Source organism: Calonectris borealis, chromosome 5, assembly GCF_964195595.1.
Source record: "Calonectris borealis chromosome 5, bCalBor7.hap1.2, whole genome shotgun sequence".
NCBI lineage: Eukaryota > Metazoa > Chordata > Aves > Procellariiformes > Procellariidae > Calonectris > Calonectris borealis.
In genome coordinates, this window is record NC_134316.1 from 11,849,707 (window position 1) to 11,867,302 (window position 17,596).

Sequence of the window (17,596 nt, forward strand, 5' to 3'; positions counted from 1 at the left end):
CATTTGGTTCTGTGCCGTCTTATAAAACTGATGTATTGGAATGCTGCTAATGTGTGAGGTTGTAGTTAGCATATAACCCTCTTTAAAACAGAATTTCATTAGCTTTAAAAACTATTTTTGTTGTTGCTCATACACCTAATGATACAAAGCGTGCAAGTGTTCTGAAGGGCATTTCTCAGCCCCTAATATTGAAATACTGAGTGCTGACATAATCTAGTATTTGTTTTAATCTCTCTTAAAAAAAAAAGTGAAAAAAATTCATTTCAGTACTTTTCTATTTTGCAAAGAACTGGGTGTAGCAAGCTCACTTAGATGTCATCTTAACTTGGAGACATGACTGGACAGTGAATAAAATGATATTTAAAATATATTGTGAAAATATAGCTATAATGTCTGGTGCAAATAAACAAAATACATAGGAATTAAATAACACATTTTAACAGAATCATCAAAAATGTAAGCTCCACTGTATTCACTGTGCCATATAGTGTGCTGTATAGTGCGCTATAGCTGCAGGATATTCACACAGTATTCCCTGTATCAGTATCATGTATCTTCCTCCAAGAAGATTGTTACGTCTGAAGTGTAGTTCTCACAAGAGTAATTAAATATTCCATTTACATTGAAATTTTGTCCAGTTTTTATGTTCAAAAGTTATGGAATACTTAATTGTGTGCCAATGTGTCAGGATTTGAGGGCTTTTTATTCACTCATGTACTTTATTGTGATCAAGGCAACAGCTCTAATATATATTTAATATTTCAAAATTAATTTAAATTTCAAAATTAGTGTCACTCATTTCTTTACATGAGCAAGCACGACATACAAATTAATCCATCACATGTTTTAATGAATTAGGAATAAGGGTCCTTTTTCCTTCTTTTTCCCCTTTCCCCATTTATACAAGGCATATAGAATCATAGAATAGAATCATAGAATAGTTTGGGTTGGAACGGACCTTTAAAGGTTATCTAGTCCAACCCCCCCTGCAATGAGCAGGGACATCTTCAACTAGATCAGGTATCTACCTTTCGATTATTTCTAAGTGCAAAGATGCTCAATAGATTAAGATTTCTCTCTTGTGCTTCATAATGATCCCATACAAGTTTACCAAGAGTTAAATTTGCCTCAGGTTTTTTTTTGCATGTAACATTACCATGAAAATTGGAACACTGAGACAATACTGTCAAGAGTTATTGAAGGTATGAAAAAACGCCAATAGGAAAGCAAGAGAAATAATTATAAAGAATGTCATGGTTGATTTAAACCATAAAGATAATGCATCCCCTAATCTTACTGTAAACCTGCTGTGAAGGTTTCAGTTTAATCCCTATGTAGAGAGGAAAATCTGTACCCAGTCCTTGCACTAGCAGTTCAGTTAACCTCCCATTCAGACATCAAGAAGTTTCATGTGGAACTGGAAACAGAATCAATAGCGTAATTTCTGTTACAAGTTTTATAGCACTTAGTTTGCATGATATTCAAACTGTCTTGGTGGTTAAACATAACTTTTAACAAACATTTTCTGTGACTTAATTTTTCAGGGTAATTCAGTTCTGAAATGTCTTTACGCCTAATTTTTCAATCCATTTGCTGTAAGTGGGATGCAGTCTATGTGTATTTAATAGGTAGCCACTAGTTTATTAGGACATTCTTTTGCTGCTTTCTTCTAAGTGTTGTTAATGGTTGCAAATGCTAATTTGACAGGCCGTGTGGAAGCATAACCTTAGAGATGCCAGAACATAGCCGATCCAAGTTGCTTTGGGTTTTTTAACACTGTATTAAAAAACAACTTGACAACAGACAAAATGAAGTAACTGTCCTAACAAGTGTGCTTTTTTTTTTTTTGAAGATTCGTAACAGGCTTAACCAGGAGCAGAACTCCAAGCTTCAGCAGCAGAAAGAACTCTTAAACAAACGTAATATGGAGGTGGCTATGATGGACAAGAGAATCAATGAGCTGCGTGAACGACTATACAAGAAAAAAGTTGAGGCACGTCAAAAAGAAAACATTCCTGTAAGATAAACTGTTAAAAGGGCCACACTTTAGTTTATCAAGAGCCTATAAAAACTACATAGAATCTCACTTTCTCCTAGTTGAGTAATAGAATTACATCTAAAGAACCTATTTTAAAAGTAGCAGGCTTCTTAAAACTACTTTACAGTTTTGCATAGATATCAGAAAACTTAGAATGTGTTTCCTTTTATTTTTCTTTATGGCACAGACCATACTATATTAAAAATTACAGTAGTTTATATTTCTAGGAAGGAAAGTGTGATTATGGGCTGTGTTTCAAAGCATGAAAGCATAAAAAGTCTGGTTTTCATAAAATATTGATCTTCCAATATGGAAAATTGATAAAAATACAAATGGTCGGACAAAGTTAGTCTTAATAGTTGTCTGGAACTTTGAAAAGAAATCAGTTGCACAGTAGACCATTTATCTAAGGACTAGAGAGATCAATATGGATTCCCATATATATTCCTAGCTGGAGGTATTGCTTTTAAAAATAATAAAAAAAACATATTTGATCATTTAAGAACTCATTTTAGCCCATTTGCATAAGAAAGGCACAATGAAAGAGACCTTATACAGATAAAGGTTTCTACAAGAAATGTATGTGCTGTGGCTGAGAAATTTAATTTTTGAGGTGTTGATTTTAGGGAATACATGTGTTTTCTATGTCTTCCTTTTTTTTTTTTTTTTTTGGTAGAAGCATGGAGTATGGTAACTTAATTACTAACTTTCTTAGCTATAGTGCATGGTTCTAGATAATTAAATTTAGACCTTCTGTTCGTGCACAAATGCCTAGATTAAATGGAAGTTAACATTTCAATTTGTCTGATTTTTTTTTTAGTTGAATCGTATTAATGGAACTTCATCACCCCAATCATCCTTGAGTGCTTCAGGAAGGGTGGCAGCAGTAGGACCTTACATCCAAGTTCCAAGTGCTGGCACTTACGCTGTACCAGTAGATCCAGTTAAACCACAGTCTCTCACCATTGCTTCTAGCTCAACACATGGAAGATCAAAATCTGGTAAGCACTTAAATGTGGTGTTTATTAATACACATGGTTTGGAAAGGAGTAGTAAAGAAAAGGAGTAATCTTAGGAGACCCAGTGTTGGCCTAATCCCTGTAGTGTAAGAGATAAATTTTAGATATCTTGATACTATTCTGTGAATTGGACATTAGTCATTTGATATGAAGCATTTTTGCCTCTTTCCATGAATTTTTCTTAGGAGACTGAGTGTTTTCCTTGAGATTTTACTAGCTGGTACACCACTAAAAGGAGCACATGTTCCTTCACAGATTCTATGTTCTGTCTTTAACAGCATTTCAATTAGTTTGTGTGTTTGAATATAATAATGAAAACAACGTTGGCAAACTACATTATAAACAACTATTTACAGTATGTTGCTTTTTGTCTAGTAAAACAAAGCTAATGAACAAGTAAAAATAATATTACTTCTCAGAAGGAGACTAAATAGGAAAATAGAATAAAACTATGGGAGGTTTTGCTCTGAGATACGAGAATTTGTGGTGCTTGGAGCATTTCTGAAATGGAATAACCTTAGCATTGATGCTGTTTACTTGTTTCTGCCTTCATTAGTGAAGGAGCTTCCCCTCCAGGGTACTCCCCAGAACTTGATGTCCAAAATTGGCTCCAATGTCTTCCATGATTAGTAATACCATCTACATTATAAAATAGATTTTTTTTTTTTTTTTAATTTACATTGGAGACTGAAGGAGGCAGATCATAACATTTGTGCCTTAAGTTCTAATTCTGGCAAAGCTCACCTCTCTGCTCACATCTTAGCAAAATCAGAATTCTTAAGAAATGGTTAGCTAGGAAAACACGCATGATACAAATAAAAATGCACAATCCCATAGGTCTAACCACAGGACTTAGTTTACCTGGTCTCCTAGGAGAGATCTAAAAATGAGATAAGCAATGACCACTAGAGCAAAGCTGCTGCAATATTCACACATGCATTCCAGTACTTAAAACTGAATACTCCAGTAAAGCTTGCAGCATGCTTCCAAATGGGGAGGAAGAGGTGGAGGGATGACAGTCTGAACACCTCCATAGGAGAGAATGACAGAAATTCCCCACCAAAAACCCCAAGGTCAGGAAGTGAAACTATCCAAACAGAACTTAAAAAAACCCCAGTCTTTTCCATTGATATTAGTGATTTAACAATACTTTTAGTTTAATTGAAAATGCAAATGGAAAAGTCTTAAGAATATGGAACGACTTAATTTGCCACAGTTCTGTTTTCATATATGGGAAAGGACACCTCATAACTTTTAAGTTCACCAACCAAAAATAATTCACTATTTTGTAAATATCAACCTCAGAAGATATACATACCCACTTCTAGACCTACCTCAGGAGGTTATGAGATCTCTGAATGATAACTTTTTGGTTTTATAAAAGTAATTATTCTACCTTAGGACTGACTTGGTGTTTATTACTCTGAATGTACTTGAATAAAGTCCTATAAGATAGATTTATGTAAAGAGAAGCTTATATGCTCCCAGGAAGAAAAAAAATTGAGAAAAAATTGAGAATTTTTTTTCAACTGTCATGCTTTTATTTCTCGTTATCTGAGTGTTCCTGTTCTAATTTCTCCATTGTCATTGTTATAATTTTTCCACCACTTCTTTTTCTTTCTTTTTCTGTGTAACTGGATCTGCCTTGGTGTGTCCGGTAGAGACAGACTATGGGTGTGTGAAAAAATCTCCAGACACCTGGAAGGTTTCTGATTTAGACATAATAGTGGATCCTATTCTGTCACCTCCCACTTCTCTTCAGTCTGCTGTTCACAATGTCATCCGCCTGCCACCTACTCTCTTTGACACTCAGCACTGTGAGTCCATAGAAGATCTCTGGCTAGCTAAGAACTCAGTTTTTAATATGGTCATCTGAGCTCTTGCATACAGATGCATATTAAACAGCATCTTTAGAACTTGTGTTGTGGTCTGGCATGCAGAAGATGCTGTTGAAATGTAAAATTGTAGAGAAGTTGCTTTTCATCGTTGAAGGAAACAGATTTGCAGCAAATTCATCCTGGAGTACTGGAGTAGTGTACTAGGGATGAGTTTTCTTCACTGAAAAACCTTGGATTTTTCTAATTGTTATTAGAAAATTCATGGTAATCACCAAAGCATGTTTTAGTATATCTCAGATTAGATAGATGTATTACATACAGGTTTAGCTTGAGTTACTTTGTGGGAAACTTTGAGTTTCCATGTTGCACTGGCCCCAGAGTTGGGATAAAAGCTCGCTCTGTCCAAGTCAATAGCAAGAATCTTGCTGACTTCCATTGGACAAAAATGTTATACTTGGTTTGCACTTCAGTTGCTATAGTAAGTATCCTGGATCCAGACCTACAAAATTTTATAGGTAAAATCAGAGAAAATGCACAAAATCTTTTGTGTCTGCATGTCACTGTCTTATTTATATAAATACAAAATGGACTGGTGGGAGTTGAAATACACTGGGTGTTAGGTAGTCTTACAAGCGGCAGACAAGAGGGTACATTTGGAGGAGAAAATGAAGCCAGTTGGCTGAAATGGCTATGGGGTGGCTGAGAGCAGGAGCTAGTGAAGGCTTGTCAGAAGGGCGTTGCCATCAGATGGGCAAGTGTCTGGGACCTGTTCAGTCTAACCAAAGATAGCAGAAGGCAGATGCTGTTTGGTTGCCTCCTCCTAGCACCTATCATGCAGCCTCTGGCGCCATGCACTGCAGTTGCAGATTGCGACAGCAGCTTAGTTAAGTGCATGAGATTCAGCTTGGGTTGTGGGAGTACGTGAGAGGTGCATGCATAAAAAATGCGTGGTAGTTGGCAAGTCTGCCAGATTATAATATGAAGGACATGAAGGTGGGAACAGTTACATTCTGGTGTTTATATAAGTGGAATGAAACAGAGAAGTTAGAGGGAGGAGAGAGAGTCTGAATTTACTTCCAGTCTGTTACCTCAGAATTTGGCGATGAACACACTAATATTTGGAATTTGAAGGATTACAAAAAGTTTTTGTATAACTATCTTTCTAATAGAAGAGTGTGGGCTTGTATTTGCAGGTAAGATAATTAAATTCTTTGGGATTTTTACTGTTGTTTCTGTAAGTGCTTTCTTAATAGCTAAACTTATGGCTAAAGATGCTTTCATGTTTAGCGTGAATCAGTTATAACACTTTTTACTGATCTTCAAAACTAAAGTTTTACTGAACCATAACCTTACTGGAGTTATGGAACATCCTGTGTATTTTGTACAGTAAATGTTAATTCAGTGCATACTTGGAAAATTTGCCATTATTTAGGGTCAAAGTATTTAGACAGTCGTCTTTTTTTGGTCTTGCTTTGGATAACCAGATGATTAAAAACAAAAACAAACAAAAAACCCCACATGTCCAGTTCTTGGATGTTGCCAGTACTAAAGCTGGGCCTCATTACTTCGCTTGCTGGCAGTTTGCAAGTCTGAAAAGTGATTTCTGGACTATATACTATGTTCTCAGTGTAAAAATATGCACATGTTAACCCTATTTAAATGACCAACCACAAAAATACTGTTGCTCCAAAGTAATTATCTCTCAGAATTCAAACACAGTTGATCTGAATTTGAAAGTTTAATACAATACAGTGTGTGTAATATTAAGGAATGGTCTGCACATATAATTAAAAAATAATTAGTATGATAGCTTAAATGCAGAGGTATAACTTTGGGTTATTTTGCTCACTTAAAAGTGGTATGATTTTAATAAGCCTATAAATAGGTTTATGACCTAATACAGTGAAAACATTGGGTGGTAATTGTCAAGAAATCTTCAGGTTGTCATTTGCGGGGGGAGGGGGCAGAGAAAAGGGATACTTAATAAAGAGGATAAGGCTTATGGATAGCAAGTAGAGTGGTGATGTTAAATTCACTGTAATTAGAATGTTCCTATGCAGCTTATTCTTAGACTATCCGCTATACTCGACAAGGATGGCAAAGAATTCTAGAAATAGCCTTGCTGATTCTGTTTTCTAGGGGCTTAAAACTGAAATGAAATGGGAAACTTTGCCATTAAATACCTGTTTTTCATTTGATGTTGTCTTACTATGGAGTCCAGAAATCTCAGTAAATCTCCACACACACAAAACCCCCCTCCATTTTAGTTGTTATCCTCTAGTAAAGTTAGTTACATCTTACATGTCGTCTTTACTGATGCTATGTGCTCCACTAAGATAATTACAGACAACAGGGAAGGAGAAATGATCTCTGGTCTCCTTAGAGTAAGAGAAACATGAAGTTTAATCTTTTAAAGGCAAATCAAAGCCTTGGGATCTAACCAGGGATCTAGTTAGTTACTATAAAACAGATCTAATTATCAGGCTAGTGAAACTCTCTTGCTTACTTAGAGAACAAAAACTAAATAGTCTCATGCAGTTAATAAAGTAACATATCAATGCATCTAGGACTTCATTAAGGATTTGTTGCCTCAGTTTATGTGCAGCTATGCATGATTTTTTGCATGTGATGAAGATAAAAGCCCATGACTTGTATCTTGACACTGTGAGTTGAAGCTGTTAGCTGACTTTATAAATTTCTTTAAAATCTCTGGGGCAATTCTAATCAGGTAAATATGTTGAGGAAAAACAAAAGGTAAATTAACTGCTACTTCCATCAAAGTAATGGATGCTTTTGTTCCGTCCCATTGTTAAAATGAGTTTTTACTTCCTGTTATGAGTGAATGAATCTAGTAACCATAGTTTAAATTTGGAGTAAGTCCACTCAGAGCTTACGTAGACTTAACATTTAGCATAATTTAACAGTGTCTCCGCATAGTACCAAAAGAAATGTTGATGAAGTCTTTCTGCAAGGATTTTTGTTCTGAACTTGTTTGCCTTCTAAGAATATGCAACACTCAAACCAAAATTTTAACCATCTTTTTTTCTATAGAAATTTTCCATACAATTTGAATGTCAAAGCGTAATGAACAGCATATTATATGCAGTGATTGGGCTTTCAGTATTGATTTCTGAACAATACATTAATAGTGATTTATCTCATTTCTGGAATCAAATTAATCCTGTTGTAATCTAAGCTTTTCTATTTCACATGTTGTTTTGCTTGTTTACAATGCTGGTGTGGATTATCTTAAATATAATATTTTTGTCTGTTTTCAAGCTAATGATGGAAATTGGCCAATACTTAAACAGAGCTCAACCCCTGTGGTAAAACCCCCTCAGATCTCCAACACAGACTGGAAAGAATCAAGCATGGATACTGCTTTAAAACAAGGAACTATATCCAGCCAGCCTTTGCCAACTTCAGTATTAGGAAGTACTGATAAGCTGGTGGGTTTCATCTGTGATATATTTATAGATCTGTTTTGCTGAAATTATGAACCTTTGGCTTCCATAGCTGAACTCACTTCAGTTACATACACATTCAGTTTCCCTGCTGATGATTATTTTAAAAGTCACAAAGAAAATTACCTTTGTATTCCTCCTGTTCCTTTCTGTTCTTATCACAGTACAATTTATATTTTTTTTTTTCAACTTCAGTAGTTTGTATTCCTTCCTGTTCTTGTACATATCTGGTCTCCCCTTTTCTCTCCCTTTGCTTCTCCTAATCATCTCCCCCACCTTCCTATTTTTCTAATTCAGATCTTCGATACTATTTTTCCTTCGTGTAGATTATCACTTTTTCAATGCACTCTTTTTCTCACAAAAGTAGTCACTAAATCCATCCTTGAGTGAGTCCACTGGTGGTGTCTGTCTGCACTGTTGTTCTAGTACTGTGTGAATTCTTTAAGACACTATGTTTAAAGAATAAGGACCTTGTCTTTAAATAGTTTTGGTAAACTCTGTTATCACGCTATGTATTATCAAAAACATTATCAACTAGATACTGAGATTAAGAACCTAGAACAAGTTATTCAGGCTTTGAAAGTATGCAAATAGTTTTGGATTCATATTGATGTATTATAGCTGAAGATGCCCTTAAACAGTGGCCTCTGTCTGATGTATGATGAGGTCTTGTGGTAAATTCAGGTAGAATCACATCTAGTGGTTAAGGAACACAAATTGTTTATATTGACTCCTTTGCTGTCACACAAGATTATTAGTATGTTTTGTTGAATGAGGAATATTCTTGCTCACAAGTATTTTACTTAATTAAATGAGGCCAATTGTTCTTACATAGGGTCTTGACCTGGGGAAGGTGCCACCAACAATTCCTGGTGTAAGCAAGCAGTTGCCTCAAAACTATGGGACCTATCCAAGTCCAGTTCCCTTAGGAACAGGTTCTACAAATTCTCTAGAAAGAAGAAAGGATGGCAGTCTGCCCAGACCTGGCACCAGTATAACAAATCGGCAAAGACCTGTTCCAGTTCCGCCACCAAGCAATATACATCAGCCCAGTTCTTCACAACAGATTCAACAGAGAATTTCTGTACCTCCCAGCCCTACGTATCAACCTTCCGGTCCCCCCTTGTTTCCAGGAGGAGATGGCAGGCCAGAACTCCCTTTAACTGTGGCAATCAGACCTTTTCTAGCTGATAAAGGATCAAGACCTCAGTCTCCCAGAAAAGGGCCACAGACAGTGAACTCCAGTTCCATCTACTCAATGTATCTTCAGCAAGCAACACCACCAAAGAATTATCAACAAGCTGTATACAATACCTTAAATAAGTCGGTAAAAGCAGGTAGAATATATTTTGCTTTTTTTTTCTCCTTTGAAATAGACTGTTAAGATCTAATTATTGGGCTTAGTTTACTTTCTGTATCAGTTTGAAAAACTAGTCTCAATCTGTGAGAAGAGGAAAGGTATTTTTATGTATGCAGCATGACAGAAAAATAATCCCATATATTTTTGGGGTGATAAATAAGTATACATTCAATTACCTTTTATTTAAAACAAGATGCAATTAGAACTCTACTGATACTTTCAGAAATAAGTTGAAAAAAGTGTCTAGAGAGGAGAGTGTTTCTCCTCTTACTGTTTTCTCATGAAAGAGGAAAAACATTCCAGGTGTTTCTTGTAGCTTGTAATTGTAAGAAGCATCACAATCACCAACAGGTGAGTATTTATTTCTGTTTTGATAGGTTCCAACATAATTAATTCAATTTTTTTTCTTTATTAGTGTCAAACAAGTAGCAACAGAGACATATGCGGTTTATTTGCAAATATTTTATTATGTAATTTGAGAACAGTTCTTCACTGTTTTCCATCTTTCTTTTCTTCAGTGTATGGAAAACCCGTATTACAATCTGGTTCGACTTCTCCCTCACCCTTGCCATTCCTTCATGGTTCTTTGCCTGCCCAGACTTCCTCACAGCCACAATCTCAGCCTCAGACTGAGGTCTCTGAAAAAGATCAAGAGCTGGAAAATGCTCCACCATCCAGTGAAAATAGCAATGTGGAAAACATTCCTCGTCCTCTCAGTCCTACTAAGCTCACACCTATTGTGCATTCACCCCTACGATATCAAAGTGATGCTGACCTTGAAGCTCTGAGAAGAAAATTGGCCAATGCTCCTAGGCCATTAAAGAAGCGTAGTTCTATCACTGAACCAGAAGGCCCAAGTGGACCAAATATACAAAAATTATTGTATCAGCGCTTTAATACTCTTGCTGGAGGAATAGAAAGTGCTCCTTTTTATCAGCCAAGCAATCCACAGGACTTCATAGGCATCTTAGCTGATGTTGATAATGGTAATGCTAGTACCAATGGCAATATTGAAGAACCTATTTCCGTGCAACCGACAGTTCCTCTTCCTGATGAGCCACCTCCTTCATCAGATGCCAATGATAATGAATTACCTTCTCCTGCTACTGAGGAACTGATAAGCACTGAAACCACAAATCAAACATCTGAGACAACTGAAGATAACAACAACAATCCTGCTATAGTTCCTTCTACTGAACAGTCATCCAGTCCCACGCCCGAGGTTAGTTCTCCAGTAGAAGATGAAGCTCCTTTGCCACCTGCTCTTCCTCCTCCACTTCCTCCAGTAAGTAACAAAGCAAGAAGACAATTTTGTGAACTATAAAATTAGCATAACTGGAAGATGGTAAGCTTATGCTAAATGATAAGTCTGCACTTGAAGTTCATGATACTAAAAGAAAAGAAAACAAAACCAGAGGGGCTTCAAGAAGAGTTCTCATGGATTAGTTTCTTTATTAATATAGGTTTTTAATAAGGAAAATATGCAGAGAGGCAACAGGAAGTTGTGTATGTACTTTAGGCTGTAGACCTTCTTTGGGATATACTCTTGTTGTAGAACTAATTCTGGGATTTGAGATTCCATTAAAAATATTTTTTTCATTTCACTGGGCCTACGAAGATAACTTATTTGTATGAAACTAGGGGTAAGCTATGGCAGTGAGCAGCTTTTTAATTTGCAAGCAAGCTGAAATAACTGTTCTGGGGGAAGTGCATTCCTTTTCCCCTCTCAGCAGAAAGATGCGAGACCAGGGCTGACAACGCTAACAGCAACACAGCTGACTTGTTTTAGCAGAAATGTTTTTCTAATGGGCTTGTGGTGTAATTTGAATTGCTTTCAAAGTCCCTCCTCCAGCTGCACCAAAACCTTTTAAATACTTGTCATTATCAAAATCTACAGCATACAGAGAAATGAAAACAGCGAGAAAACGGAATTTTGTTCTTAGTTGTTGATATGACTCACTTTAACATTGGTTTCAGAGAATATCTCCTCTTCTTGATTCACATAGGGACCTTGTATTCCTCTTACAATTTGATTACAGGGTGCACAGGACCTTGTATGCATTTTCCATGAGCACAAGTGGGCCAGGATACTTCTGGGAGAATGGAGTATGCTAGCAACAGATACTATTCATACTGTGAGAGGTTTATTTTCCAAACTGAAATAGCCATACTAAATAAGAGCATAAATGAAAATGGATCTCTCAGTGCTAGAGACTAAAAGCATTCTATAAAAGCTGTAATAAATAACAGATTTTTTTTTTCTGGCAAGTGACAAGGACACGTGAATGATTCAGAATATTCTCAAAACACATTTAAATGTGTTTCAGATCTTGAGAATGCTGCTTCTGATAAACACCAGCTAGCATGTCACATAAAATAGCTTCATGTTCTGTACTTTTCTTTCCCACAGCAAAACTCGTAACTTTTCAGTACTGTCCTACAGCAGATACTTTTGCTAATTCAAGGCAAAGATTCCTCTGAGTAGAGACTGATACTCAGGCTTAATTGTGTCATGCTTTCTAGTCTAAGCAAAAGTTTCAACAGTGTCTCAGACAATCCACCAAAAACACATTCAGTTCATATTAGATACAATTAAGATTGTGGTGCTCAAAAACCATTGACTTAAGTACTTTGTTGCTTGTATTCGCTACCTTTAATTAGAAGCTTCTAGATGATATTGGCATGCTTTTTCATTTTTCAGCTAAGACGTGGTAAGGTATCAAGCCTTTTATTTAGAGACTTTATAATAGAAATGTTTGCATAGTTCTAATTACCATTTAAGGAGGATGTGATTCTTAATCTAGTTAAAAAGTAACTGAATAATTTGTAATACTTTTGCAACTTGAAATGATGCCTTCCAACCTTCATCTCTACTCAGACAAAACGTACCAACTTGAAGAAACCTAACTCAGAAAGAACAGGCCACGGTTTGAGAGTGAAGTTCAATCCGTTGGCCCTCCTCCTAGATGCTTCTTTGGAGGGAGAATTTGACCTTGTACAACGAATCATATATGAGGTGAGCTTCTAAACAATGGCAACCTCTTTAAATATTTAGGGGGGAAAAAAAAGTGCTGAACTATTTTATGTTTTCAATAGGTTGATGATCCCAGCAAACCAAATGATGAAGGAATTACACCTTTGCATAATGCAGTGTGTGCTGGTCATCACCACATTGTGAAATTCCTGCTTGATTTTGGTGTAAATGTAAATGCAGCAGATAGTGATGGGTGGTAAGTGTCAAGGTTTTTAACTTAGCATCTGGGAGAAACGCCATTTTGATGCACATTCAAAATTTAGTTGAGACCTGTTTTGGGAACAATTTCCTTCCCCTTTACCCCCAGCAAACGAGCACTTTCTAATCTCTAGGTGGTGAGGAACTCAAATGCAAAGTTACACTGTGTACTCATGTGCAAGCACACTTAAATGATAAAGTATACTACGTTTTTATAGCTGCATTTCTTGTTCACATGCTGAAATAACTAAACTGTAAATAACAAATGTCAAAAGTTAATCTGTTAAGTTTCATTTTCATACAATTCACCACAAATTTTGGTGTTCGTGAAGAATCTAGCCTTAGAGGTAGATGTAGCACTTCTGAAGCGTTTGGAGGGGATGTGAAACCTTGCTCTACTCATATGTTTTGCCCTCACCTTATTTTACCTTTCCAATCTCCTCATATGGAAAATACTCTTTTATACCCAACAGCTTTGAAAAATCAACGTTTTTGCTAACATCTGTTTTATAATGTTTGGCTTTACTGGCGTCAGGTAGATCCTGGGATCCACTCCAGTTGCTTGACAGGTTTTGGACAATGCGTATGTATACTATAATTAATAAAGAACAATTTCCTTTAAAAATAGACAGACTAAACTCTGTATTGCAAGGTAAAATAGTTAGGAATCCTGGAAGTTTATTTCTTCATGTCTAAATTTTTGCTTTATTTCAGGACACCCTTGCATTGTGCTGCTTCTTGCAATAGTGTTCATCTCTGTAAACTACTGGTTGAATCTGGGGCAGCTATTTTTGCTTCAACGATAAGTGATATAGAAACTGCTGCAGACAAGTGTGAGGAGATGGAAGAAGGTTATATTCAGTGCTCCCAGTTCTTGTATGGTAAGCTGTAATGCTACTTTACAAACTTCTTTCAAAATGCCAAAAACAAAATAGTCTTTTGGTTATTATGTTGCTCATAGTCCTTCTGTTCTTTGAGTTACTTCACAGGCTCCTTCTAATGTTACAGATTTTTAAAGTTTAATTTGGCTTAATTTCAAGGAAATGCTTCCATGGGGAGGTTTTGACAGTTCCAGTGAGCTGTCAAATATCTCTGACATACTCCAACACAAACACTTTATGAATAATTAACTTACAGAATGTATTTAGTTACAAAGATATATTTTGCAAGAAGAGTACCTTGAGGGAGCAGACAAATTTTTAATTTACATCAGAGGGTATAAGCTTCATTAAGGCTCTATATACCTGACACTGTGCAGATTTTCAAAAGCTTCAAGTGTTACTGTATAAGGTCTGTTGTAGAAAGCAGGCCTGTGAGAAATATACAACAGCTCTATAAAGCTGCTTTGCTCAAACATTTGTAAAACTATTTTTATCCTCATTTGAATAAAAGACGTAGTTTCTATTGCATATATAATAGAAGAGAAAAACCTCATACTCTAAATTGGTTTAAAATATTCTGTAAATTTTGGTTTTATCATGCAGTTAGATTTCTGAAAGCATTTCATTATGGAAGTGTTCATAATTGTTAATTAAATTTTATTATTATTAAGGGACTAATATTTGGGCCACAGTGTCCATACTAAAAATCTCAGAGGGAAAAATAGGGTATTTTACTACCTAGTGTTTTCTCTAATTTGTTGTTAACAGGAGTGCAAGAGAAGTTGGGAGTGATGAATAAAGGAGTGGTGTACGCTCTGTGGGATTATGAAGCCCAGAATAATGACGAGTTGTCATTCCATGAGGGCGATGCCATTACTATTCTAAGACGCAAGGATGACACTGAAACAGAGTGGTGGTGGGCCCGCCTCAATGATAAAGAAGGCTATGTGCCTAAAAATCTTCTTGGGGTAAGTTCTTTTTACGTTACCTTCTCCCTTCTATTTTTTACTTCCTCCTGCAGTAGGAACACAAGACGGATCTTTGCTCAGAATCCCTCTGTGCACCATCTGGATACACCGCTATGAAGTGGTGCAAAGCAGATTATCCTTATTCTCTCTGGCCTCAGTGTCATTGTAAACAAAAAGGAGAGGCTATGGTTAGGAGAGTAGTGCTGGGTTTTTTTGGCAAGGTAGTATATTTAATATATTTTATGCTTTAATAAGATTTTTTTTTTTTCCCTTGGCTAAAATATAGGGCCCCTATGTAAAGCGTGGTGGCTCTATTAGGCAGCTCTAAGCTTTGGCCCAGGAAGTTCCTTTAGGAAGGTTTTTAATACCTGGCACAAGATAAGCAATATATAGATATGTACAAATTTAAAACAGGAAAGAGCCTTGAAGATGACAACTTTAGGCAAGTCGTTTATGCTGCTCTCAGTCAAATGGAACATTGCTGTTGTGACAGACCAGGACTGTAAGGCTACTAAGTAGAGAGATACAGAGGACAAAATGCGTAAGAACACCTCACAGAGCAGGAAATAAGCTCTCTCTAGGGCTTGACAGGGAGTTCTTGTACTTAGATAAAAGCATCCTGTGGTCTAGTCTGGGATCTTGAGCTAAGTGAACCAAGTCGTTTTCAGAGCAGCAATCTTGCTGCTGTTGGCTGGAGTAAGTCAGCCCTTGGCCTCCTGCTGCTTCTGCTTTAATTTTTCACAAGTCATCTAAAAATGTGCTGTAGCTTACAAATAACCTCACCCCCCCCAAAACACTTCATCACCCAGTTCTTGTTAACAAGTACCCCTTGGTTATATTGAATTGATTTATATTTAACTTGGTATCAACTATGCAAAGCCTAATATTTTTATTCTGTTTTTACAGTTATATCCACGAATAAAACCTAGACAGCGAACCCTTGCTTGAATTCACTTGTACAACAGTGCAATACTGTGCTGGTAACTGGAAACTTAAAACATACACTGGAGCCATCATTTTTTATCATTTCACACAGAGAAATAAAACTATGATATTTAGTTTTAATGGTGCTTTCTCTTGTTAAATGGACAGCATCCAAGATTTTCAAGATCTGCAGTTTATAAATGAGGATCGTTTTTTATGTGACCCACCACTGATGAGGAGAGCGATACCTCCACTACCTACAGTGTTGCGCCAACTATCATCTAAAGCAGTGTTTTAAGTTAAAGTTCCATGGTAGCTTTCTTGTGTTAAATGTTCAGAGGTGTCCTTTGCGGAGTGCAGATACGCTGTCCAGTTTGCTCCAACCCCACAGTAACTGTCCCACATGAGGATTTTGGATATTTTGTTCGATACCAGTGAATGTTGAGTTCTCATTACTGATCAACTCTTTGGGTTCTAGGACACAAGATCTTCACCTATTACATGCATAATTAAGCTTTACAAAGGCTAGGATTTTAAGTAGTAACATGCTATACACTTAAATCCTAGTCTAGACAACCCCAACAAAAGCTTTACGTAGTCTAGCATCTAGTACTATTTGCGTTTAGAATCAAGATAGAGAACTAACAAAACAGCAGTATTTGTACACTTCTCAAAACCCCTACACAGTATTTCACTTGGTGTTTCGTTTTCTCATTATTCAGCCTACAGCACCAGTGTTTCCTCTACTAATGTAAAGGTTCCCCTGCTAACCACCTGAGCTTGTCCATCCCGGACAAAACAATTAGTACTGAACTTGCAGCAGCTTAAGGGATTTGTACGTCTGCATGGATGAAAGTGCAATAGTTGAAAAGGGTAAGAGTCCGGTAAGGTTATACTGTGTAATTCGAGTCAGTCTAGAAGAAAATATGAAGGACTGGATAGAAGTAGAGAGAGGATTGTGTAAATGCTAAGTCAAGGAGAAGAAAGAAACGAGGTTTAGAGAAGGACTGAAGAAAGGCAATAGCTTATTGGAGGACAGTTTCTGTGGTTCTTGGCAGCCTACATCTGTTGCCAAGGCAAGTTATGCAATAACCTATTCCACTACATTGTTGTTTCAAGCAAGCAAAAAAAAAAAAGAAAAAAAAAGCACTTCACTGGAATTTTAATTGTACATGATTTTATATACCAAAAGTATATTTTGAATTTCCCATTATAAGTTTTAGCCATATTTCTTGTAATTTTCTCCCATTTAACAGTATGCAATTTGATTAATTCTTCATGTAAAAGTTCTGTGTATAATTTATATATCCATTTCTGCAGTGCTGTAACTTGCTTTTACCACAGGTTAGCATTAACTGTATATATTGTGGTGAAAAGTGAAAGGGTATTATTGTTGAAGAATTTGCTACATGAATGTGATGATTTCAAGAGCCTATGATACACTAATTCAGAGAACATGTAAATGTGCACAATAAAGTACTGCTAAGGCATGGCTGCATTCTCCAGTATTTTTATATAGGTAGCAACAGTAGATGTCCCTTTGGTCATAGTCTACAAAAAAAGAATAATCCTAGCTCGCCTTGTTCTATCTGTTAACTCAAGTTTCCTCATTGTTGTACCAGCTGCACAGAAAATGACTTGCCAAACAATTTTGGAACCTCCTTAAACTATAAACTCCACTATTCCAACTGTGACAAATTAATACTTGTCTAGAAGAACTCTCGAGGGTCCTTTACATGCAAGCTGACAACTGAGCCTTGTGCGCTTGTTTACTCAATTTTTACCAGTGTCGGAAGACGGAGGGCAGAAAGACACTTGGCTCAGCACGTGTAGCCGGAGGATTCATCCCGGTAGTTGAACCAATTATCAACA

The 17,596-nt window shown here is 36.5% G+C and overlaps 1 protein-coding gene across 12 annotated transcripts in view; it reads left to right on the forward strand.

Moving 5' to 3' along the window:
• PPP1R13B (protein phosphatase 1 regulatory subunit 13B) overlaps nt 1-17,214 on the forward strand; it is a 70,196-nt gene extending 52,982 nt beyond the window's left edge. For 10 of the 12 annotated variants that reach the window (XM_075150963.1, XM_075150971.1, XM_075150969.1 and 7 more), the window contains 10 exons: nt 1,853-2,017; nt 2,859-3,039; nt 8,175-8,344; nt 9,195-9,696; nt 10,238-11,004; nt 12,598-12,735; nt 12,816-12,949; nt 13,666-13,832; nt 14,601-14,800; nt 15,707-17,214. In XM_075150963.1, coding sequence (XP_075007064.1) covers nt 1,853-2,017; nt 2,859-3,039; nt 8,175-8,344; nt 9,195-9,696; nt 10,238-11,004; nt 12,598-12,735; nt 12,816-12,949; nt 13,666-13,832; nt 14,601-14,800; nt 15,707-15,748 — 2,466 coding nt within the window. In that variant the 3' untranslated portion in view covers nt 15,749-17,214. The remainder of the gene's footprint in view (nt 1-1,852; nt 2,018-2,858; nt 3,040-8,174; nt 8,345-9,194; nt 9,697-10,237; nt 11,005-12,597; nt 12,736-12,815; nt 12,950-13,665; nt 13,833-14,600; nt 14,801-15,706) is intronic. The other 2 variants (XM_075150964.1, XM_075150973.1) reach the window with 2 other exon arrangements.
• Nucleotides 17,215-17,596: the final 382 nt, after the last annotated feature.